This window comes from Apteryx mantelli, chromosome 12 (genome assembly GCF_036417845.1).
Source record: "Apteryx mantelli isolate bAptMan1 chromosome 12, bAptMan1.hap1, whole genome shotgun sequence".
NCBI lineage: Eukaryota > Metazoa > Chordata > Aves > Apterygiformes > Apterygidae > Apteryx > Apteryx mantelli.
In genome coordinates this window covers 7,310,442-7,336,699 of record NC_089989.1, presented here as the reverse complement: position 1 = coordinate 7,336,699, position 26,258 = coordinate 7,310,442, and the positions used below count along the sequence as shown (strand labels likewise).

At 47.2% G+C, this 26,258-nt stretch overlaps 1 protein-coding gene across 1 annotated transcript in view; it reads right to left on the bottom strand.

Moving 5' to 3' along the window:
* WNT7A (Wnt family member 7A) overlaps positions 1–22,775 on the bottom strand; it is a 36,423-nt gene extending 13,648 nt beyond the window's left edge. Inside the window, exons 1-3 of the mRNA XM_013947446.2 lie at positions 22,705–22,775; positions 21,676–21,902; positions 8,237–8,508 (exon numbers count right to left, since the gene is read on the bottom strand). Coding sequence (XP_013802900.1) covers positions 8,237–8,508; positions 21,676–21,902; positions 22,705–22,775 — 570 coding nt within the window. The remainder of the gene's footprint in view (positions 1–8,236; positions 8,509–21,675; positions 21,903–22,704) is intronic.
* Between the last annotated feature and the right edge of the window lie 3,483 nt (positions 22,776–26,258).

The following is a 26,258-nucleotide window of genomic DNA, read 5'->3' as shown; positions in this document are numbered from 1 at the left end:
TTTTAGAAATGAGGACTTTTGTTCTGCAGCACAAGAGAGCCACTGAAGATGCTACTAAGGGACTCATCCAAATGGGCAGAAAAGGGTGGGAGTTTTTTAGGGAGAACTGAATAACTTATACAGCTACTGTTTTTGTCTAGATGATGGTCCCCTATAATTACTGAATGACAGGTGTATGCACTGTGGGGAATGTTGCTCACTGTCCAAGAGAAAGACTGAATTAAATTAGAAAATATCCGAAAGTGTGAGACTCAGCCAGTGGCTTTGCTGAGCAAATTAATCATTACAGCAAGCATCTGATTATTTCAGTTATAAAGGGTGCATGATATTAAATTTGGAATTTGAGATCTTTGTTATTTATTAACAGACCCTGGCCCTCAGTCTCAGCTATCTTTGTCAGCAGCATGACAGATTGTCAGCTCTAGTAATCATATACATGAAATGCATGTTTTGCTCGTAATGCCAGAATCCTCTAAAATTGCGACTGCAGGTAAGTGATAGCATTTATCATTCCCTAATCTTCAGCGTAAATCAGGAATTCAGTTTTCAACCACATAAGATATAAGAGGGAGTTGAAAGCCAAAATACAAGTAGGACCGTGTATCACAATTTTTGATTAGCTGAAAGTGGAGGACAAGTGGAATGAAAACTCATTCTTGCGGATTACAGCTCTTGTGCAGTCCAATTCCCTCTCATAATTTAGAATAACATTAATGTTCCCTTTATCTTTACTCTGGGCTGTTGAGAAGATGCAGGGCTTGTCTGTCAAGTTTGGTCTTGTTTTAAGACTATTATCTACAGTAAGTAGGAAAGCCATAAAATAGAACCTCGATACTTTCAAATACAAACGAAACACTGTAAGAGTGCGCAGGATGTGTATTTTTTTTCACACCTGGGAAATTGCCCAGCAGAGTCTTGTTGTGCACCGCAAACATGCAGCAGGGGTGCGATTTTGGAAGCGCTCAGCTTTGTCCAGTGTTCCCACTGACCTCAGTGTGAGTTTTCCCATTCAGAGAACTGGGCTTGCTCCAAAGTCAGTGCTTGGCACCTTCTGGAAATCCACCTGCCCCCTCACCCCAGCAAAGGTGTGGTGAAGAAGTTGCTAGAAAATCTCTTTGCCAGATCTAGTGCTCCTTTTCTAATTGCCTTGAACTACAGCTGTGGTGCCAGGCCTTGAGGCTCAAGGAGGTGCTCCGAGCAGGAGCTGTGATACCCAGGGACTGCAGGCTGTGATGGGACTGGGATTACCTGGGATAACATGCTGTAACCGGACTCAGCTCTGCGGGTGGACATCCCTTCTCTTTGCCCGTACCTTACAGCCACAATAATTTGAAATTAGTCACAAGGTTTTTTTACTTACTGCTTTCTGGTCACAGCAAGGCATGGGCCACATGCGTACATCACTTACCCTTCTCCCTCTGCCAAGTTTAATCTAGGCAAGATACTACACTGCTTGATTAAGCAAGGCAGCTATTAGGACATTCTGCATAGGGATATTTGGTGCATCTAGCACCAGATTTTCCAGATGTTACGTGACATTTTAGCAGTGGAGCAGTCATTTGTTGAGACTGCTATAGCTTTGTGAGTGGATATGCTGTGTGTTGCTTTGGCCAAAGATTATTTTCACTGATGTTTTTGGAATGGTTATCTCCATTACTGTCTGCTTTATTCAGTTCTGCCACTGCTCTGCCCTCAATCTTTGCTGCTGAGCTCCATGTTAATTTGTGCAACAACCTCTTCTATCAGGGGTCTAAACACAGCTACAGTTGAAGTCTGTCAGAAATGCTACAGCCACTGTCAACAAGAGGCACCTACCTACCTGCCAACAGACTGAGCTCCCCATCTTCCTATGGGAATGGACATGCATGAGCTCTTATCCTGGTCTTGTATCAGTCAGGAAAGAAACCTTGAAAAGTGCCCACTCCTATAACCAAGTGATTTTTATCACATTATAGCCAAATGCTTTGATATCCTTAGATGATGCCCCACCTCTTGAATAAGCAAGCAGCACAACTAGTCCTGGGCATATTTGTCTCTTCAGGATCCCTCACAGTTGCTCTTGTAACTAGAGGTGGAAAGTTACTCCTGAGAAACTCCAACTTCAGGCTACTCTAAATCAGGAATGTACCACAGCTGTGATTGTTTCAGTAGCAGTTAGTATCCAACAGCAAAGAGGAGAATCATTTATCAGTTTTGTATTATAAAGAACATCCTTAACATTAAAAACTAGAGGCTTCTGAATATAAATATAATCAGGAACGTTTCTGTGGCCGTGCCAAAAAAAAAGTGAAAAACTGTTGGAAAATAATAAGTGCAACTTCAAGAGCACTGTTAAATTCTGAGCTCCAAGAAACACGTGGCTGTGCTGCTGATACCATAATATCACTTACTGCTGGTGCCAGGAGTATCAGGGCAGCCTCACCCAGTTCTGTTGTGCTCGAAGCTGGTCTCCTAGACTCTCTGGAGTCTATGGTAATTTCCAGCAGCTCCAGACACAGGCGAGCTCTATTCTGGTGCGCGTGCACCATTAGAGACATTCTTTCTGATGGAGCTGTGAGACAGCTGAATACAAAAGTACGTGGTTTTGGTTACTCTTGGCTAGTCGCACTGTGTGCAGTGATTGCTTAGAGCCACATTACAGCTGGTCTGTATATATGGAAAAGAATCTCCTGGCCCTGATACGGGCCCTGCACCCTCCTGACACGTTGACTGTCCCATCTAGCACTACGTTTGCCAGGCAATATGTATCCCTGATCATCTTCTGGAAATGGAGCTCCTCCAGGAGCTAGACTGACCAGGTCCCGTGAAGGGGTGGCCACAGCCACAGCCTTCCTCGGGCACGGCTGCTCCAGTGCAAGGAGGGCACAGCTTCCAATGCAAGCTGCACTCACTCCCCACTGCAGGCAGCTGAGGTTAGCCCCAGGCATAAGCAGAAACAGTGCCATAGTGCCTGGCAATTCAGCTGGCAGTTTTCACAGTGCTCTAAGACTTAGTTCAGGCAGAATTAATAACTCTCCAGAATTTCATGCATGTATTCAAAAAAATTATAAATGTTAAATCTCTATCTTCTTAATTTTTCAGCAGTCTTTTTCCTTGGTCATTTCTCTTTTCTAACAATGTACTAGGTATTGCTCACAACTTTTTAAATGTTTCAGCCACAACAGCTTGAGTTCTGTGCTGTTTCATATATTCAGACTCATTAGGAAAAACATATCTTGATGAAATAGAAATATCTATCTGCTCTAGAAGATAGTTAAGTTCTTGCAGTGGTGTGGTGATTTCACACTTTATGCAAGAACTGGAAGACGCTCAGGAAAGCTATATGGCAGAATTCCCTTCTGAGGTCAGAGACGCTAGCAAGTAAAGGGGGATAGTGTGTCATAAAAGTAGCCTTTACAGAATAGCTTGGGAGAACTCTTGAACTCGATGTTTTCCAAGTGCTGGTGTTTCACTTCAACATTATTATAGTCATCCCTAAAGGACAAAATACTAAACACTTCAGTTAATTAATTACGATCATTGCATGATCCACTTTGGAAACACCTTCTGGTTTCTCATAACCTTGCTTGATATTTGCACCAATTCTGTTAGACATGTTCTGCCCCGCTCCCATGAACTTTAGAGCCAAAAGGGAAAACTGAAACGCTACTGAATCAGAGGATGAAGATACATTGCAAAGTTAGTGCAGTTAGGTATGCTTCCAAAGAGAAATGTTAAATAAAAATCCACCTTGATGTGCTCTTGAATTGCAAAAGCCTTCTAATGCAGCCTGTGCACATGATTTATAACAATGACTCATAATATTGCATTATACTTAATATGATGTAACGCTGATGCAAGATGCCATTCGTGGAATTTCAATGTCACAGAGAAAAGAGAGGAGAGAGCAATCTGGTCATGTACCTTGCCTTGCTGTCAAGATGAAGAGTTTACAGCCAAAATGTATAGAACCTTTCAATACCTACTTTTCTACTGAGGCAGGTTAACTGGGAGAATAACAGTTTTATTTCCTGGAGCATAAATATCTCTCAGACTTACGTTATTGTGTTACTTTCAGTAATTTAATTAACTTTGTACTTAAGAAGACAAATTTGCTAACAGAAGATTCAGTCTTGCAATTATAACCCCTCACATGGAAGTTCTCAGGGCAAATCAGTATTATGCCTTTAAATTAATCTAGGCTTTATCTCTCTTTTCTGACCCAACCAATATGAATTATTCTCCTGTTCTCTCTGTACTGCTTCCTTCTTGCTGCAGTGAATCAGCACTTCAGGAAACACTAATTCAAAGAGGAAAGACACCCTAACTCAGTTTCTGGAGGTCAGAAACAGCTGCTTTCCAAAAGGTTTGACAAATGACATGAGGCTTCTCAGGCTACTTGGGGCCAGTTTTATAGGATGCATGCAACCTCCTTTTTCAACTCTGCCCTTTCCCCTCCGAGTACCCTGAGAAGTTCAAAGTCATGCATTTGTCTATAAAAATGAGTCCTAGAGGTCTGGGGAGAACTGCTAGCCCAAGCCAAAGCGAGAGTTAGAGCCCCGACTTTTAACAATAAGGAAAACTGTTACTCACTCTGTCCCAGCAGCTGAGGCACCCCGGGTGCTCCTTCTGCAGGAGCCAGTGTGCCGGTGTGTCATCACGGGCGGCATTATTTTGCAGCATGGGAGCAGCTGGAAATGCAGAGAGCTCGTACAATCTGAGCTGCGAAGGGAGCACTCTGCACTGCACACTGGGTGTGCACACAGGTATTCTTTAAGCATTACACTAGCAAGGGCTGTTCAGAGAAGGAAATAGCATGGATCTGCTCCACCTATAACCTCTAAAATCCTCCATCTTTGACATGGCCAATTTTCATCTTCTATAAAAGAGGTAACAGGTGCCCATACTATTGCTCTAACAAAGTCACATAGTCAGTAGATTCAGCAGACAGTTGTTGACACCAGAAGCAGCAGAGAAACGTCTGCGTAGGTAAGATGAGACTATAGGGAGTCTATAAGGAGACTATAAAGACCATAAGGAAGATCTTGAACTGAGACCTCCAAAATGTCTGGATCAGACTTTTCTGGTAGCTCTATGTCAGTGTATACCATGAGGTCCTACCTATGTTCAGCTTCCTTGTGTAAGTCCAGCAGCCTTGCCTTCTTCAGTGCAAAGTCTGCCAGCTCTTGCTCTCTGAGATAGAATGGATGAATTTACCAGTGGAAGGATTTGTAGGAAGAAAACTAGATAACACTATATGTTTGATTTACCATAGTCCATCCTGAATCTGCTGCAGTTGGTGTCATCCTAGATGACCTTTCATAGCTCAGCCTTGAGAGCCCAGGGGAGTGGGGTCCAGCACACAGTTTAGTTTAGCCTTTCAAGAACCAAAGAAATAGAGGGGGCTGGCTTTTGAAAGGTGTAGTGATGCCTACAGGTGAAGATAACAAATCAATAAGAATTGAACATCTAGTTTATTTTTGGAAGCTCCACTAGGTGCCAGTCTGTCTCCTAGGTGCATAAATATCATCAAAAACCTAGCCATGGGCAAGTAAAACTAGACAAGAATTTGTAGCCCAGAGGGAAGCCACCAAGAATGGATTGTGTGGAGGCTGATAAGATTCATATTGCTCCAAAAGGGAGAGTACCACCTAAAACAAGACACTCTTTGTTGTGAAAGCATTAGGTTTTGAGAGACCTCGCTTGCCAAATACCCATATAGGCCTCCCTCTGCCAATTGTCTTAAATACTGTGATCTTTCACATAAGAGCAAAGACTGAAAGGAATCTCTCTAGCAAAAACATCATTTTTTCATCCTCTGCAGATTGGTGGAGTAACATGCCTCTTCTCAATCATGTTACTCTTTCTTTTCCCTGAAGATTTCAAACAGAGATTCGTTCGAACAAAGATCAGTAATTTTGCTCTGTAAGGGATGCAGGAAGAAGCATAGAAATATCTCTAGATCAGAACAGTTCCTGAGCCTGCTGGAGAAATGGCAGATCGCCAGAGATAGCGCACACCACCGTTCTCCCAGATAACAATGCATAGAGCTGAATCTTCCAGGCATAATTTTTTAGGACAGCAAATCGTGCATATATAGGTGAGAAACACAAGGAGCTCATGTCCTCAGGGGAGGCTGATGTGTGTTTTGCCTTCCCACAGGCCAGCTCCAGGACTCATATCCCTCCTCCTCTACCCTAGCTCCATACCTGGGTGATAATGGAGACAAAAAATACACTGAAGTGCCAAGGGGAACTTCTTTTTTTGTCTACATCTTTGAGCTTTGCATTTGAAATAATTTACTAATAGAGTAGTCAATTCTGTCTGTATTTGCAGTCCTCTACAGGCTGGTCTGTCATTTGGGGCGAATCTTTTAGTGCTGTCACCTACCTAATAAACAGGCCTTTCAGGCCTGTTTATCTTTTCCACAAAGGTGAGACTCCATTGGGCTAAACTCCTCTGCTGTTTTTGATTTCAGTGCATTTGAACTTGTGTAGCAGAGGACACTGTGGGCCCTGATGTTCTACCATGCTTTTTAATAAGTGTCTTTGTGCTACCAGAAGGCAAATGATAAAGATCAGTATCTTTCCTAAGATAACTCGGATTATTTGATTAATAAATTAATAGTTAGTCCTTGAGCTATGGTCAGAATTCAGTGTTAATTTTGCTAGTATTTTGAAGTACCATGTTTGCACTGGAGGGTCAGACCCAGAAATTTGGGATTCTAGGCAGAGGGAAAAAACAACCTGACCTGTAAAACAACTTCAGTAGCACTAAATAAGAGAAAGGTTAAGCTTTTGTTTGGGGTTGAAATCGCTTTTCTTCAATACCATATGCTTGTCTCCAGCATATGGTGCCTAAGTGGAGATGTCTTAGAGCCTAAAGATAATTGTGACAACAAAATAGTATCCACAAATTAATTGCTGTTCCTAACTTCCTTCTCCCATTTGCTTCTAAGGCACAATAAGATAGTGCTAAAGTCAGTACTAATACCACAGGAGTACAGATAATGGGGAAGGTAAAACAGAGAGCTAAGAAAGCAAGAGGCTCTACATTAGTTCTGTAAGATCTGATCAGCAAGATGGCAACTCCTATATTCAGCTACAGAAAGCAGTGCTGCTCTGCAGAAATGTGTTAAATCCTATGCAGTGTGGCTACACAACCCAGAAGAGGCTTGGGAGCGGCACAGATGTTACTAAGGGCATTATACAGAACAGATAATTCTAGTAGGTCGGGCACTTGCAAGTGCGGATAACTCGTTGCGCCTGCCTTAGCCCTTTAAAGTTTCAAGGGTAAAAAATGGTAGAAAACGCTTTTTGTTACTAGGCTCAGGAAATAAGCCTGTGAACAACTGAGTAAGAACATGCCATTTTCCCAGGGACTCCTTCAAAATAGGACTGAACCTGCACACAGTTGGCAGGGGCCGGGGGGAGGTACAGAGACATCCCTGGGCTCTTCCTAGCTGGGGTAAGGGAGAGCCCTCCGCCGCCGACCTGGTCTGCTGCACGCGGGGAGCAGCCCGGCCGGCGAGGATCTGAAGAGCACAGATCAGGTTGGGTCTTGCACCCGTAACTGCTGCCACTGAGGATCAGAAAGCTGGCTAGCTACAGCAAACAGCAACGGCAGCAAATCCAGGGCAGTCAGGATTCCCACAATCCCCAAGAAATCTGCATGTTTGAAGCTGCTGAATTCTTGTCTTCCCAAGTGCTGATTCTGCAGTAATTGCTTTCAGCTACCTGGTCCTGAAGAACGGAAAAATGGGGGCGGGAAGGTTTCTGTGCAAAATGATAAACCAAATACATATAATGGCATTACAGTGAGTCAGTCTGTGGTCTTTTTGCAGAAGTATTTTTCTCCCTTTAGATATAGTACTCACACAAAGAGCAAGGTTTAAACAGTTGGGTTGAAAACGATCCCTTTTCAAATGAGTGAGAAGTTCATGTCTGAACCTGACGGGAATCCCATTCACCCACACAGTAGCAGGCAAGCTTTTTATCATAAGTACCATTTGACTTTCCAGGTAAAATGTTTGTTTGCTTTTTCTTTTTACAACTGTAAAGAGTAACATTTAGAGAAATATTTGACGGGCAGATGGTCCCAGCAAGCTTGTATAACTTGCAAAGGTGCCTACTTGTCTACCATACCATGACATTAGCATCGGAGCACCCTGCAGCTCCCATGCACCGTGCACGGTCTAGCCAGACCTCTCACCTGAGGCGGGAGATGGCCGCGTCCAGGGAAGAGCAGAGCTACTCACCTTCCGCCCGGCCTCGTTGTTGTGCAGGTTCATGAGGGTCCTGGCGTTCTGCTTGATCTCCCTGGCATCCACAAACACTTTGGCGAATCCTATTCCATATCTGATGTCAGCGGAGCAGCCTCCCCATTTCCATCCTTCCTCCTTGTGGTACTGTCCTTGTTTCTCTTTGTCACAGCCACAGTCGCTCAGGTTTCCCTGCGTACAGGCGGCCGTGATTGCGTGTGCTACTCCAGCAGCAATGATGGCGTATGTGAATGCTGCTTCTCTGCTACCTGAAATTAAAGCAGTGCTGTAAATACGTGATACAACATGGTGACATTAGTAAGAAAAAGATATGCAAGTTGCTGCAGCGCAAACATCAGAGGGCTATTATTAGCAGTGCTGTAAATCTGCAGGCATAAGCAGGTCTCTGCTCTTCTAAATATTGATTTTTGTGGATGTTCAGACACTCTCTAAAATGATAGGTCTCCATGAGGTTGTCAGAAATAAGGTATTATTTAGGCAACTTCATATACATATTTCTAGATGACATCAGAAGTAGTCAAAGTAAACTATTCATTGGAAAAGCAAGGGATTGGCAAATGTTCTTGTTCAAAAAAAAAGAAAATGGATGGAATTGAGGGTGGAAATGTTAAAAAATCTTTTTTCAACTTTTTTTTAAATCAGCTCAGAACTGGTATTTTGTTTAGAAATTTAATTCTGCACTAAAAGGTATTTTTAGAGGAAAACAACTTCAGTTAGAAATCTTGTTTTGAAAATATTTTAGCTGAACTGAAACACTTTTTCAGATTATAAGCGTCACCAAGACTCAAGGCAAAAATTTTCATTTTTAATCTCAAAATTTCTCACAAGATGGAAAAAAGTTTCCTGACCTGTATAAGTATCATCACAAAAGCAAGGTAAAGGAATAGCTTCACCAGATGTCTGTGAGGAAGTGGTAAAGCCAGTATTATTCTGTGCAGTATGACTATGACAGGCTTCTTTTTGTTTGGGGTTTTTTTAACCTTAAATCAATGATTTAATTTATCTTCTTGAAACTTTCCTAGATTCTAGTGTGTGAAATTCCAAAGTGTGACTCCTAGGTGATCTGTGATGCTTTTGGAACCAGTTCTGCTGAAAGAGGGCCCCTTCAAAATGCAAGGAGTTTTGCAGAAGTTGTCCATGTATATCAAATAGCCCTTTAAAAATTCTTGTTTTCTTCTTTTTATCAAATTAGATCTGGTTTTGGAAATAGTTCCGTTTGTATAGAAAAAATATAAAATGTTAAAATACATACATATGTGTGTGTGTGTGTGTATATATGAATGAATAAACCTGTTACAAATCCTGCAGTCTTCATTCATAAAATAGCTGCATTTGACTGAATAAGAACTTCATGTCCTGAACTAAGTACCTGCCCCTACTCTTATTTTTCCAGTGCCAAAATGTACCTTTGCATCAATAGGATCAGAATCAGGCTTGTAATTAGGAGAGGGCAGATGGGAAGATCTGCTTCCCTTCTTTAAACATCTGCCAATTCTGGCAGAACTCAACTGCTGGCAATAGTTTATTCTACAAGAAACAAGCATATTTCTGCTGTTTATTGGATTTCACAAAAAAGTAATCACTTAGGAAGAAAATCTTACAAGCACTTCCTTCTCGCTTTCACATACACGATCTAGATTTCTGTACATCAGTAAATGCTTCTTTTAATGAAAAATACTCACTTCCTTATGAGCAAGGAAGTAAAATGGAAAACAAGATGACATCATCAAAATCTGTTAATAGGCAACTGCATTGCCTTTTATTGGCATAGGCAACATCCCACTGATACTGCTATGCACTGTTTGTAAAGGACCTTGTAGTCAAGAATTAAACTTCCTCAAAGGATTTCTTGCTTTCCTTTATTTAAAAAAAAAAGAAAAGAAAAATCTTAAAATGTTGAATTGCTGTGACTGTGGACTCTGTAGATGCGCCTTTCAGGACTAATGGCTTTTATGAAAATGTGAATATGGAGTAGAAGCCCTCAGTTTGTAGTTCCCAGATCACTGTCTGTGCACTAACATCAGAGTACCTGACGAAGCCTTCGGAGAGCCTCCTTCTGCTCTCTGCACCTGTGGAGGCAATACGTAAGCACGGACATGGCCACCACAAGGGCACGTCGTGGAGAGCCAGGGTTCAGACCTGTCTTCACTAGTAGCCAGCTGCTACTGTAGTGCATAGCCCAAAAACGTGCCACTGCCAGAGTGAGCTGTGAGACCGGTATCTTGCCATAGCCTTCTACGGTCAGTGCCACCTTCTGCAAGGAGTAAGTGTCCTCAGAGGTAAAAGAGGTAAGAGGAAGCTACTGAGATAAAGCCTAACTCAGTGGGAAAAGGGAGAAAGAAGCAGCCACTGATTTGAAGTGTGCATGGAGTTGTGCTCTCGGCGTGCCGGTGTAGCAGCGTGGGAGACCACAGGCGGCAGGTGCAAAGGGGTCTCCTTCCCGGGGGAGCCCGCAGGACCAGCCAGGGCACCTTCCCAGCCCTTCCTCCGGCTATCCTCAACATCCTCACTAGTTTAAGTGCAGCAGTATGAAAAGTGCACTGATAAACAGGGAGGGTACAGTAAGAAGTCCCATTTTTGCCACTCAGGGTCCCTCCTTGAAGGGGCAACACATTGTGCCAGATTTCTGTTTCATGAGGCAGCGAGAAGGGGGCAGCATCAAAAAATGTTTTGAGTTGAAGTTTGCATCTGATTCTGGTTTTGCTTTAGTTGGATGATTTCTAGTCTAACACAAGTTGTTTTCAAGAACTAGAACAAAAAATCATTCAAAGATCATTTCAATCTGATACACGCAACATTGTAAAGATGAAGCAGCTCTTTAGCCTCTTCAGGGAGCAAAATGCAATACAAAGGGTATAAAAATAGTGCAAGCAGAGGCAGAATCCAGTTTCAAGCTTGCTCTTAAAATCTTTTACACATATTAAGTTATTTTATAGATTGTCCTGTTTGGGGAAAAAGTAGCTTTTGAAAACTAAAGGTTAGGAGATTACAAGGTAAACAAAGCAAGTGTCGGGAGGAATTGATCCAGGTAGGAAGTACTGTCAGGAGATGGTTATACAGTGTTGATAAAGCAGTGCACACTTGTCACACCCACATCAAACTAACTAGTTTTTGCATAAATGATTCACCTTTTTAAGCTTCAATACCCTTGTTTAGCCCATAGAAATGTCAGCACATAAAGGGCAGTATAGTTTATAGGAAAGGAAGGCATAGTTTATTTTGAGCCTGTTCTGTGACAGTGCTTTAGACACCAAAATGATGTTAAAGGGTTTTTGCAACCAAACCAGCAATGCTCGAATGGGATAATATGCAAACATGTTTTTCTGAGACTTTTAAGTAATGAATACTATTGCTGCACTTCTTATTTCATCAGACAGTTGAAATGCCTGGAGCATCTCAGTTGGAAACGCTGCTTTAACAAGGTGCACCCAAACAGCTGCTCCCTGCAGGCAACAGTTTGTTTCCTCTGAGTTTGTGCTGATGCTCCAGAGGCGGCCAACAAGGGAGGTACTGCTCCGCATTCGCTCTAATCTCAGCATGTACATAGTTTGAAAGGCACAGCCCAGACCCCCAAAGATGAGCAGTTTGGGAAACGACCTCCTATGATTTGTGGAAGCCAGAACGGTGGGGGAGTAATTGCACCCTCCTTTGTTTTCTTTCTTGCTTAGTTTTCAGTCTGTGCGTCTCATATGCATCTGATCACCAACTTAGTCCTCCGCCTTAATTTCCCTCTGAAGATTTAGTAGTATAAAATTCAAGATCTTACTGTTAAAAAAAGTCCAGGGTTTGCTATCAACACAATACTGCTACTGTTTTGTGTTTGTTTTAAGCTGTAGGTGATGGTGCCTCTAGCATCACAAAATCTTCATACATGGGAACAGCAATTCTGCTTCAGGAGGACAAAGAAAGTTAGCAAAGTGGGAGATAAGGTGCAGATAAGTATTCCTGCCAGGTTGTTGCTGGGAGGGAAGATATAGGATAAAGTAACTAAAGAAAGGGAAAGGGGAACAGGATTGGCAGAAATGCGTCACACACTGTGAGACACAGGACCTGCCTTGGCCAATGACTGGAACAAGCAAAACACGTCTTCCCTAGGGAAAACAGGTAGTTGCAGTCAGTGGTCTTCAAGGACTTCTGCATAACTGAAAGGCTGTGGAAAACCCTATGGTGCAGTGATTTACCTTCTCTAGAAAGCTAGAAAGATGAGAAAGTAGCTGGAAGAGTGAACTAGTACATTTTTAGCAGTGAGATCAGGAAAGACTTTTTGGAGAAAATTTAAATGAAATGTTCCCATATGCATGAGGTAACAAAACTTTCCCTTGAACAATCTCCCAGCCCTTTGGCTTAGGAGCCCTGGGTTGAGATCCAGGAATTAAGTGTTTTTGCTGTTATTTCCCACTGAATCCATCCTCAAACTGCAGCCGAATTTAAATCTATGCCTTGAAAAAATAGAAAACGGATTTTAAAATGCATATAACAAACAGTTGATCTTTGTGGAGGACTGGTGCAAATCGTGATCCCAGGTGCCGGGTCAGTTTAAGAGTTTCTTGTGGAGGCCTTTCCAGGTAGTGACGTGCAAGGGTGCACACCAAGCCGCTTGTGATGGCTGAACTGACAGAAGGAAGAATGACGGCTGCCTGAGGACTATAGGAGTTACGGAGAAAGGTAGAGAGTTGATTATACCTGTATAAAAACTGTGTTTTGTATTGCCTGTGGCATTTGATAGTTGGAAGTGCAGCTCATTTACAGGTGCCCCTTCCACAGCACTGAGACTCTCTGCTATGTCCACGGTGAGCCGTGCCGATATTCCCCAGGTTTTGGCAGACGGCTGTATCCTCTTGCAGCCATAAGCCATATTCTGACTTGCATTGTCAGAATACTGCCACAAACTGCTTAAAAACAAAGCAAAAACTGGTGAGATTTTCATAGTCTAAACTGCCAGCGGGTGGTCTGGATCTTCCCCTCATCCATATTGTCAGCCTTGCAAAGTTGCTGAAAAGCTAGAGAAAGCGAGGGGGAAACAAATCCCCAAACCGGTGAGTCTGTGAGAAAGCCGTCCTTCCAGCGGCCGAGCGCCGGGCTCTTCTCACCGCGTCTAGAGCAAGCAAAGGCTAAATCCACACCAGATCTGAACTCCGCGTGTTAGAAACAGCGGAAGAGGCTCCAAGTCTTGCAGAGGCTCCTCTGGTCCTTTACAGGGCCGGTGATCTGAGAGGGCTTTCTAACCCCGGCAGCACTTACAGGGATCGTCGCTGCGTTGCTGCGGGCAAGAGCCAAGCTCGACGGGGACGTGCTGGGGCTGGTGGTGGGGAGAAGGAGGTGGGAGAAGGCTGGTGCCCGCGGCTGACCTGGGCGACGCCACCCCGCCGCGCCTGGCCCTGCGCCGGGATGCGGGTGCAGGCGTCCGCGGGGCAGCGCTTGCCCCGTTCGGGCCAGGGGCTGTGCTCAGCCTAAACAGGCGCTCCAGCGCTGTAGGAACCCAGCGGTTTTTCTTCATGTGTCAAACACAGGTATCTCCCTGCTCTTCCTGGTCTTTCCGGACGTAAACAACATGCGCGCTGTGCCTGCTGCAGAGGCGTCGCCGCTGCCCCGCGTAGCCGCGCGTTGCAGCTCGGTGTGCTTTGCTGGAGGAGGGCTGCTCCGCGTCCGTGACTCCCGGTATCTCCGCAACTCCCCCGTCAGGCTGCCGATAGCCCTCCGAAGCACTGGAGTCCCACCCTTAGCCCCTTCTCTGGGGAGCATACGACAGTCCCGAGCCGGCTTTGACCACGTCTCTGAGATCTGCACAGGCAACAACCACCGCGATGCCCTAAGGGGACGCGCTCGGATCCTCACAAGTAGGGGAACACACAGACATCACCGGCACGCGTGGCTCTGCTGCCACAGAGCACGCCGTGCAGCACTCGTGCCTCCCTCTGAGCGCGATCCTGCAAACACCCACGCGTGTATCTTTGCTCCTGTGCGTAAGCGTTTGCAGGACTGGGCCTTGGCTGATCAGCAAGAGATCTGCTGCAGGGGGAGGGCCTCATTCTGGCACTAACTTGGGCCATTTAACTCTTTAAGTTTAATCTTAAAATGTGAGCAGTTTGTAAAAAGCTTCACTCACGTAGGTGAAAAACTTGGAGAACTTAGTTTAAAAAATAAGCAAAATAACTTGGTGCTGCATGGGAAACAAGGCCTAGGCCTGCAAGATACGGAGTGGATTTGACTTGCAGGAAGTCAGCAAGCGCTCAGCGGTTCAGGACCTCGCAGTATCTAAGTATGTTTCTAAATAGCTTGGCCCACCATATCAATCCCCCTCATAAATTGGCTAATCTGGGAAATAAAAAAGACAAATTTCTATTTATCTCACTGGAAAACATAGGTTGTATTTTCTGCTATTTAAAGCCAAAAGGTCAGAGAGGGAGTTACCTGTAGTGACATGAGCTGAAATATATGTTGATTGTGAAAATATAAAGATGGAAAATACAACATACCTTGCCAATTATGTGCCATAGCTAACATTACTTCACATCTCTCTATAGAGGTCATAATTCATAGCTAGTAAAAATGAAGAACAGAACTCATCCTTTGCCTACTTTGGGGTGTGCCGCCTCCTTTTTCTTGGTAGACTATGTTTGGTCTTGGAGGTTTTTTGGTTTTATCTTTCTTTTACCTACCATGTGCAATTAATAAAATAGTAGCTTAAAAAACCATTTAAGTATCCACCTCCTCTTTCTATTCCCCCTCCTGTAATGGCTCAAAGTGTTGAGGGATTGGGTGCCCTTAAAATATTGTACTGACTTGAAATGAAAATGACAGTTCCCTGGTAGTATGTGCTTTTAAAACAGTAGTACCAATAATTTAAATTAGCAGAGCTGCTCTAAAAGACATTTAAGCCTTTTGGGGGTTTAGTCACTGCCCACTTTATCAAGCCAAGTTTGTTTCATCAACACATGAAATGAAATTCTTGGACAGGAAACAGCCCAGATATAGTGACTATTTTTGAAAATATCCCATTTTAAGCTTATGAAATAACTACTTAAGGCGTGTGCATTGCAAAAATTGCAGCCAGGATTTTGGAGTTCAGAAGACAGAGTTTCCCCCTTTCAGATGGCTTTGATCCCTCCACACCACAGCATTACTTTAGAAAACCTCATGTACTGACCCTGCGATAGGAGATACCTATTTTACCTTTCTAATGAAATGTAATCTTTTTCTCTGGAACATGTACTCACAAGACACATCTGAAGGCAGGTATGAAAACCTTCTGATGGGAATTCCAACTACAGTGACCTTGGGGCAATGTTTTATCTTACTGTGACAGTCCCTGCTTAGAGAGATTGAGTTTTGGCATAAAGCAGCATGCTGGGTTTTGGATGTTCAGGCCGTATGTCAGCCCGGCCTCTGTTTTCACAGAATCACAGAATCACAGAATCACTGAGGTTGGAAGGGACCTCTGGAGATCATCTAGTCCAACCCCCCTGCTCAAGCAGGGTCACCTAGAGCACATTGCACAGGATTGCATCCAGGCGCATTTTGAATATCTCCAGAGAAGGAGACTCCACAACCTCTCTGGGCAACCTGTTCCAGTGCAAATAACTGCCCGCAAATAACTTCTTGTGCAAGATACTGACACTAAAATGGGCAGTAAGGGCTGAAAACCTAGCACAGAAATGCAAATCCTGACCCTACTTGAGCAGGTAGCAAGAGTCCTGTTAATTACAACAATATTTCTTCTCTGTATATCTCCAGGGTTTCATAACACCACTGGTTCATAAAACAGAGTATTTATCAATCATTCTTCTGAATATTGACAACACTGAATGGTGTAGCAACATGTAGAACTCCAGCTTCCCATGGACATGTGCAGATAATCTTCCATGCAATATAAAAACAGCAGGCATTTTAACGTGGATCTGTCTGTGCTTGCTTCCTTGGTCTGTTATTCTGTGATTCAAAGAATCAGACTGTTTAAAACCTGACCCAAGAGACCTGAATATCAAAACTCTCCAGAAAATGATTGAAGATGGAACCCTCTCTGACCACATCTGTCCTGGGGTGTTTTCGAACAGCTTTGTCTTTATAACAATGGCAAAATGGAGTTTTATTGTATTATATTTCTTTTAACTCTACCAGACCAGACAAGCTACAGGAGAACAAGCTAGATTTTGTTCCTTTTTGCATGCTAGCAAAAGAGATGGCTCCTAATTGACAGTTACTGAGCGAGCTAGTTATAGTTTGGCGGGTAGGATGCTTGTCATTTGTTTCAATGTCTCTCTTACACTGTTAAGTCATAAAAGAGAAGCTTTTTTAATGTATTAAAAGTAAATCACTGCTAAATTTGGTCTGGTGAGCAGTGTAGACTTAATAGTCTATAATCCAAAGCTAACGGCCTCTTGCATTTTAACCTGTACATCTGGATGCATCTGGAACGATCCCCGAGTCCAGGGTACTGTGCGCAATGTAAATAGGTGCTGAGTGAGCCCACTGCCCTCAAAACTTTTAAGACCAGTTTGCTCATGTGGATTCTTCCTTTGATTTCAGCTTCACTACTCGCTTGAGTAATGTAAAATGGGTGAAGTTACCAGGGTTTGTACTGGGAAGCTTTTCAGTGTAAAAGGAACCAGACAACTGATGGATTTTAGTAAGACCAGGATGAAAGCTTGATTGAAACCAGTTTTGCTGTAATGTTCTTCAGGGATGCCACGTCCTCACAGACTTTGGTCGGTTCCCTTTACCCTGTCCCCAGCAGGGCCCATGACAAGCCTTTGCAAGGCTGTGCTGCCTTTCCGTTCATAGCTCTGCACCGAAGCTAATTTCCACCTTGCTGTGCCACTTTGTGGAGATGCAGTCAAACAGTTTGTATTATTTTTGCTTGCAAATTTTTCCTATGAGTCGTGTTTAATCGTGGCATCGCTGCTCTGTTACGACAAAAGGACATAGCTCTGTATTTTTACCCTGTGATGCCAGTCAGATGCTGTCCTCTAGATGCCATGAAACGCATGGATATCCTTACTTGAGATAATTACTCTCTGCTTGTGCCTTGGCTTGTGATTATCACAAATAGCAAAGCTATGCTGACTACCAGTTCGCAGAGCTGCATGCTGCAGAATGGGCTACGAAGGCGCCCGATGACAAGCCTTTGCCACAGCGCTTGCTCTTTCTGTGATCCCTCAGAGCCCAAATCCGATTTCCAGATTCAATCAAAGGCATCCCTGGCTGCTCAAATGTTTAGGCTTGAATCGCATTTCACCTGAACAGATGTGGGCATGAGTTTTTTTGGACTATCCTACTATAAAACCTTGTTTTTTATAGTGGCTGTCTTCAGGAACAGAAGTGCTGACCACTCTAACAAACAGATACGTTTGTTTTCAAAAATACCCAGAATTGTGTTGTTGCATCATCTCCGTGGTTATTTTTAAAATTCTCTTTGTGACTTTACATTATTAATGAGGTGTCTATAGAGTTGTCTAGAAAAAAAAATTGTAATCTTGATTGTGGCTTTTTCATTTCTTCTGGTAATTGGACCAAGTCCTCAGCTGGAGCAAACTGATGTCACTTGTACTCTGTTATATCTCTTCATGTTATTGGCACTATTGTCACCAGCTGTCATGATAAGATATCCACAGTGTGTCAGTAGGGAAGAATCTCTCTTTTCAAGGACAAACTAGATAAAATGACACAAGAAACGGAGAATATATGCTGTGTACTGCTTGGAAGCGTGCTGTGAATCTGGAAACTCGGTCTGTGATCACAAATATGCCATATGAAGCCTAAGCAAATTTAAATGGTTGCTAACTGTAACTCTGCAACTCAATTATCACTGGGAAACAGGCTAAATGTGATTTCTTTAAAATACATATACACACATGCTACAGATAAGAACAGGAAATTTTGGTATGACGTTTTCCTTCTATAGGCTTCAGAGAGTTTTACCAAGGCTAGTATCCCTGCTGGCATTTTAAAATGGGAAAAGGGAAACACAGAGGAGGAGAGGAGGGTGCCAGGGTCGCTGAGCCAGGCAGCGGCAGAGCTGCTGGGAGAGCCCAGGCCCCCTGCACCATGCCGCAGTGGCAGCAAGGGAACGCGAATAATTTGGGTGCATGTGCATAACATTCATAAAATAGATTACCCAGTAGAGATGGAAGTAATGAAACCTTCTTTTGAGGAGATTTAGCTTGGTGTGGCATCAAAATCATTGGCTGGGAAATAGTTCACGAGAATATGTCGTATCCAAGGTAGCTTATTTGTATGGACTAACACACACAAATCCCATTAGCATAAGAGTTACTTAAGCACATCCTCCCGGACTGATATTAGACTTTCCATGCCGCATTCACTTCACAGTGCAGTGGTGAGGCGAGTTGCATTACTGTCATCCTGAAGTCATCTCCTAAGCACAGCGCAAGTCCCTCAGAGCCGCTCCAAGGCCAGACTGTGCGGCCTAATGACCGTATTGCCAGTGCCCTGGGTTCTTCCAAGGTAATAACTTTAAAGATGCAGTTGGCTGAGAAATATAATCAGCCTTTGAGCACTATAAAAGGTACTCCTGCCTGAGTTACTGTTTGAATGCCAATTTGTAATATACATTGTGCCAAAGGACTGAGAATCTAGAGATGCTCCTAGTAATTAAAAAAAGCTACAAGGGTACAATATTTTTGTCCTAATATTAACCCAGATTGGGTTTTGTGCATATTAAACCCCAGATACATCCCATAAGGTATATGGTTCTTCATGTCATATGTTTTATCTCTCTCTCTTTCCTATTTAGTGCCTTTCCTATTTAGCACACAGGACTTACCCCTTATCTCCTCTTAGTTATGGGTACCGAATTTGACTTCTGGCTTTACAGCACACAGGTTTTACCCTATTTAACCAGAGTGAAATATTAGCCTGTATTTCTGTGAATGGTAACCTAGAGCACACTCCTACACAGAGATCTTAGGGACAAAGAGAGAAATCTAGGAAATGGGAGCTTTTTCCTTATCACTGGAGAAAGCTGAGCTGTGTCAGATGTGCGAGGTTTCTATACATGCTAATAGACAAGAAGCAGAACAAGGAGATGACCTGAATGGGAGTGATTACATTATAATATTCCATGGTGTTTGAGTGTCCTACTATTTTTACTCTTGCAACACAACATTTTCCTTGCATGTCAAATTCACCATTGCAGATCTCGACCCCTGAGAGATTTTTTGTCAAAGTTCGTTTTTAAATGTAAATGTATAAGTGGTTTAAATTTGAAGTTTTTGCTTGTTCTTTAAATGATTTTTATTAATCTGGATGATATTCAACACTTGCCTGGGCTCTGAAACCAGCGATGAATTTGCCCTATCTGTCCAAGCATCATAATGGCTAGATAGAATTATTAAGAGTTATCACCTCAAAGACAGATCAAAGTCTACTTCCTTTGATATTGACTTTCTTTAAAAGGACCTAAATATAACCCACTAGCTAAATAATTCAATTTTTTTTGGGGGGGGGGGCAGAGGAGCTGAGTGCATGTTTATGCAATAGACCACAGTAACTCTGCAGTTTTATGATTTGCTAGAGAAGAAGAAATCCTTCTCACATTTTCTGTTTAAGGAAATGTTACTTGTAGACTAAATGAGCCCAAATCAGTCAGCCATCCAAATGGCCTCTTCACTGACTAAGTGGCAAACACTTGCTTGGCTCACCGACAGGGACAGCTCAGCTCAAGGAGTAGAAACAATGAGCTAATCCTAATACATGATCCCTTTTCAGCTGTGCTCCACAATGTTGTGCAGTTTGGTTTTCACATACCTTACTTGACTCACTGTATATGATTATATGAGGTGTTGCTAGACCTGTAATTCACACTGATTTTAAAATTTACTTTTTTGTTCTCTTTTTATTCTTTCCTTCAGTATCTCTAGACATTGGAAAATACACACATCAACATGCACACACATATGAAAATATATGTGAACATACATGTTCAGTCCATCAGCCTGAGAGTGCCAGGCATCGCCAGGGCTGCCACCTTCCCTCGCTGGAGGCTGCGCCCCCAGGGGCCATTTAAAGACATGGGTCTCTACCTGTCTTTTAAAATGCTCCAAGGGGAGCATTCGCAGGCCTTCCAGAGCACAGTGTTAATGCTGTACCTCTGCAGTTTATGCGAACGCGAGGAAGGTGGTACTAAGTCTCTATCCTACCACTTGTCCCTGTATGACTAAATGATGCCTGGAGCCAGGCCAGGCCAGAGGGTTTCCCAACAGGCCGGACACAGCTGCTGTACAGCTACGCATGGCTCTTCTAGCTTCTGTTCTTATTCAGTGCTTCAGTTCTCAAAACATCCATATTTTCTATCGTGCTGTCACTGTTTGGCTGGTTTTCTGGATTTTTACATCTAAATTTTAGATTGGGAGGTGGCAGAGAGACCTCAAGGCCAGAAACCGCCCATCCCACCTTCTGCTCCCGGACATGGAATGCCGTCCTGTGAGTGATCCGCTTGCAATTATGACTCAAAAGTGACTGTGCCTCTATTTGGAAAATACTGCTGTCTTCCGAACTCTTTGTATTTCAAGTACTGTCCGACCAACGAACACGAGTAAGCCCCACTACTGTGCGTTCTGCACTACAGGGGTATGGCAGTTTTAACCTCAGCTCTGTTTCCTCAGATACTTGTGTTTATCATGATTCATGCTATTTTAATTAAGAATTTTGATATATTTGTACTGTTGCAATAACTGAAAAAAATGGAAACTGGAAATGGACTCTTCTGACTGTTGATTAGAATAGCCCATTTGTAAATGTTGACGTCTCAGACTGGAAAGTACCTATTCTTTCCGGAGACAGAGAGGTCACTAGAGATAATTACTATAGAATAACTACTTCATGTGGTAGAAGTCTCTTATAATGAGATTGATTCCTCGACCCAAAGACATTAGTCCCAGAGGGTGGAAACATCCCTCCAGTATCACTTGCGAAACTTCTGTGCCCCAGGATTGTATTTCTATCCCTGCTCCGCGTTCTGCCTCTGACCACTGCCTTTAACGAGAGCCAAACACTTTTACTCATCCTTAAGTATGTGAATAAGGCTGTTGTCCTGTGCACACAGTGGAAAAATCTTTGGGAAAGGTTTTGTGAGAACAGGACAGTGAAATACTGTAGAGGAAGCTAAAGCACTGTGAAAGCGCTTTCCTGAACTACAGCAAGGGCCCAGGTAGATGTCTTACTAGGGAGATCTACAGGTGCCACTCGTGTCAGTGTGACAGCCCCAGCGTCCGGGTGAAAACACGCTCAAGGGGACGGTCCTGCCCCGGCTGGCGCAAGCTGTGCGCGCTCACTGGTCTTTCCCAGCTCCAGCACCCGCGTCCCGTGCTGGCTGCCATTCCCGCAAGGCCTGTCTGCCACCCTTTCCGCGGCCGTCAGGCAGGAGCCGGTCGGTAGCTAGCAGAGAGGTAACGTACCCACTTTCAGCTCTTTCCCGAAGACTGTCCTCTCTCCCAGGGCCGAGCAGTTCCAGCGCCCGTTGCGGAACTGGAACTGGCACTCGTTGATGCCCATCTGGGACCCTTCCCCGATGACGATAATAGCGTCGGGCCTGCTCTGGCAGATCGCCCGCTGCCGGGGGGCGAGACCCGGGATCTTGTTACAGATGATGCTGGCTCCCAGGGCCACCACAGAGGAAAAACCCCTGCAACGACAAGAGTCCGGCGGTGGCTGGGGGGCGGCGCGTCCCGGAGCCGGCCGCCGGGGTGGGTGCAGCACCCGCCACCTTCCCGCGGCCCCGCTCCCGCGCCGCGGGGCCCGGCTTTGGCAGGTGCCCCCGGAAAACACCCGCCTCCCCCTTCGCCGCCGCCGCTTCTCTCTTTCTCCCTCTCTCTCTCTCCATAAATAAAACAGAGATAAGGAGCACGTGGGCTCCTGCCAAAACGGGACTCAACTTCCTCATTCGTAAATTAAAGCACATGCGAGTGCGGTGCGTGCCTGGGCCACGCACAACCGAGGGGCTGGGAGGGCTTTGAACTCTCGCCGCGAGCAGTGGCGGGCAAGGGGGGGGCGGGCAGGGCCCCCCTGCACCCCCGCTCCGCCGCGGGCCGCGCCCGCCTCCCGGCGCCGCCGCGCACACCTGGGCCGGGCAGCGCCGGGATGCGCCGACCGGGGAGCCGGGGCCGGGGCTGGGGGCGCTGCGGGGCGGCCCCGGCCCCGGCCCCGGCCCCGCTCCCGCTCCGCACCCCGGGGCCGCCCGCGGGTCGCCCCGGCCGTCGCGGCTCCGCCGGGCATCGCCGCGGCTGCCGCCTTCCCCGCCGGAGGCTGCGCCCCCCGGGGCCGCTCACAGACGTGGGGGCTCTACCTGTCTTCTAAAAAAATAATAAGCGGGATCGCCACCATCATTTTTGCAGACTTCCCGAGTTAAATAGTAACAGGTCTGGACAGGTTAGGCAGAGAGCGAGAGAGGGAGCAATCGTTATAAAAGAAAAAAAAAAGTTACTTACCCGATCTTGATATATACAATCCCTAGGCTCAGGAAGATGTGGAAAATCCAGCGCCTTGTTTTCCTGTTCATATTCCTTGCTCGCTGTGTCTCAGATCAGCATGGAAATGATGCCCGCGGCGCGGGCGCGGGCGCTTTCTGGAGGCGCCGCTCAGGGCCGCCGGGGCAGCGGCCGCCGCGCAGCGAGGCGCCCGGGGCCGGCGGGCCGCGCTCGCCCGGCCCCGCGGACACTCACCATAGCCCCCGGCCCCGGCCCCGGCGCCGCGCCGCTTCCCTCGCTCGGTGCCGCTTCGCTCGCCCGTCACACGCCGCGCCTCAGCGCTGGCCGAGCAGCGGCTGCGGGGTCCTCGGGGGAGCCGGCGGCTGCGGGCGCTCCCCCAGGTGCAGTGTTAACTCTCTGTGGGGTTGGTTTTTTTGTTTTTCCTCCCTTTCTCTCTTCTTCAGATACTTGGGCGTGTTCTCCAAAGGAGGGAGTTGTCCAGCCGGGGGGGAAGAAAGGCGGGGGCGGTGGGAAGAGGGGTAACAAGAAATCGCAGGCAGATCACCTGCCTGCGAGGAGGCTGCCCGCGCTCCTGCCCTCTGCGGGCCGGGCAGGCGGCGCGGCTCGACGGGGCGGCAGCGCCTGTGGCCGCGGAGTGGCCGCGGGTGTCGCCGCGGGGTGTCCCTGCGGGCGCCCGCTGCTCGCCCCGCGGCGCCGGGCGGCATGGGGCCCGCAGCCGCCTCGCCCGCTCGCCCGCCTCGCTCGCCCCGGGGCTGCCCGCCCTGCGCTGCCGGCACCGAGGGCTGCGGTCCTGCCCCGGCGCGGTCGCCCTCTTTGCCGGGACTGCTCAGCACCTCGGGCTGGTTTTATGCGTTTGCACCAGCCCCGACGCTCCTCCCCTCTCTCTCTCTGCCTCCCCGCATTTAACGTACTTTTCTCGCTCCCTCTCGATTTCCGAGTGGCGATTAACACGTTAGCGCGGAGCGGAGCCCCCGTCCGCGCCGCGCCGCGCAGCGCAGCGCTGCGCAGCGCAGCATCTTCGCGGCCCGAGCGCGGCCGGCGCGGTGCGGTGCGGTGCGGAGAGGTGCGGAGCGGCGCGGTGCGCGCTTTGTTCGGCCCCGCCGGGCCGCGTCCTCGGCTCGGGACGACTTAGATCGTATCTGCCGGTATTAGAGGCAGGCCCGTCTGCCGGAGAGCCGGGGAAAGAAAAAGCCCATTGTTGCCTAAATACGCTGTCTCTGTACCTGGATTGCCTTTTCCACTTATTTTTTGAGTGATTCTTTTAATGACATAGATAGGGACGTTTAGCTGCTCGCCCGGCCGCAGCCAGGTGTCCTGCCGGGGCTCTTCGCGGCAGCGTGGGGGGAATGGGCTCAGATCAGGTGTCTTTGGGACCTGACCGCGCTGGGTCGCGTTTCCATCGGGGAAAACGCGCAGCCCGCGGCTGCCGGGTGCCCGCCCGGCGCTGCCAGAGCGGGCGGCCGGGCGCCCCCTGCCCTGCCCTGTCCTGCCCGCCCTGCCCTGTCCTGCCCGCCCTGCCCTGCCCTGCCCGCCCGGCCGCCGCGGGGCTGCGGTGCCGCAGGAGCCCCTGCGCTCCTCGCGGAGCGAATCTGTGCGGATATGGTGACTATTTTATTATCCAATTAAAATATTTCAAACAGGGAGGTTGCCTAAGTGATAACAGGGGTGTGGTGCTGGAATTGTTCTGCTGATAGTGTTTTTCTGAAAACAAAACAAAACAAAAAATCCCAATAAAAGGATTTGTACTAGAAAGTTGGTTCGAAATATCGCGTGCGGCGCAGAAAGCGCAGTAAGCGGCGAGCTCAGCGCCGGGGGGCGATGGGGTCCCGCGGCCGCGCCGCCGGGGCCGGGGCCGCAGAGCGGCGCTTCCCTCCCGCTGCTTCTTCCGCTCCCTCTCCCGCTGCTTCTCCCTTCCGCCCCTTTTCTCCCCCCTTTCGCGGCACAGAGGGTGGTTTCGCATCACCTCGTCCCCGGCCGCCTCCCACCGCGGTCGGCGCCGTCCGAGCCAGCGTTGGCCCGAGCCAGCGGTGCGCGGCCGCGGCCGCCCGCGGGAGACCCGATAAAACAGGGGCGCTGCGGGGCGCTGCGGGGGGTGGGAAAGCGCTAAAATGAGCCGCGGGGCGCGGGCAGGTGCGGGCGGGCGCGGGGCCGCGGGGCCGCCGCCGCCGCCGCCGCCGCCAACTCTTTGCGGCGGCGCCACCTGGCGGGCGCGGCGCGGCGCAGCGCAGCGCAGCGGGGCCGCCGCGGGCGCGCAGGTCTCCGCGCTGCCCCGCGCCGCCCTCGCAGCCCCCGCGGACGGCGCCGTCCCTAGTGCGAGACGGTGTCTGCGCGTGTGCGTGCTGCCGGAGGGGCTTTCCGGGCCTCGCCGGTGACCTGTGCGCATAAGTGCAAGGGGGCCTGTATTAAGGAGAAATAAATTCAAGGTTTAGGGCATATCCTCCTTGTGTGGGAGGGAAAACTCCCCCCTCCCCCCCCCCCAGAAAATGAAAGCACCATTCAGAGATAGGCAGAAAGGCAGTATTCCAACTTGCATTCATCTTTCATCTCCTCAGATCGGCGAGGAACATATGGTGTTGATGCTAAGAGTGAGCCTAGCCCCGGATATCGTGCTGGGACAGGCACCCCGCGCTGTGCACCGGCACAGGCACCACTGGCGGGTGTGCATGTGGGGAAGCGGTGGAAGCAGGTGTGCAACAAACCTGAGCTTTTCAGAGAACGTGGTGTCCCGCACACAGCACGCTTCTACAGCAAACACGTAATTAGGTGATCACCTAGACCTTGGGCAGAGTGTTGGCCCGTGGTTCAGGCTAGGTGGGGTGGTCTTGTGTGGAGCAGCAGTATAGCACACGTTACGCTGGGTCTGTAAGGACACATCGACACATGCTCTGTGCACATCCCGCTCTCCCCCCTGCCCATCGGGCAGAGGTTTCCCAGGTGTCGGACCATGCCTCATCATCCCAGCCAGACACCAAAGCCTGCCTTTTGCCTGTGCTCTGTACACGGCCTAGTACCATGACGTCCTGGTCCAGCACTGGGGCTCCTAAGCACTAGGACAGTGCAAAAGAATAACAAAACACCGCAGGTGAGCAACAGAGCTGCGGATGAAGAGGGATCAGTGACAGCCAGTGGAGGTGGAGTCTGTTTCTTTTTTTGTTTCTTCCAGTGCAGTTGGTCACATTACTGTTCAACAGTCCTTGAACAGGAATGGGCACAAACAGCATGCCATCAGTCCCAGGAGTCTCATCCCAAAACAAAGCCTGCTTTCCAAAGAACAAATCTACCCCCAAAGTGAACTTCTGAACACTAAAAGAACTGGGAAGTCATTTAAATTCACTTCAGAGCTTCAGTCCCTGTTCCCCGCTATGGTGATCTGACAAGCAAAGTCCAAGGGCTCCTTAGGCTTCATTTTTGTTTTTTCTGTATTTCTGATGCTGAAGGTAGAGACAGTTGTTTTGTCTGACATCTCAGCAGGTTGGCTGCTTAACCCAGCACAGGGGGATCGGATAGGTCAAGGCTAAGCAAACTGTTGTCTTATGGTTCTGCAAGAGCAGAAA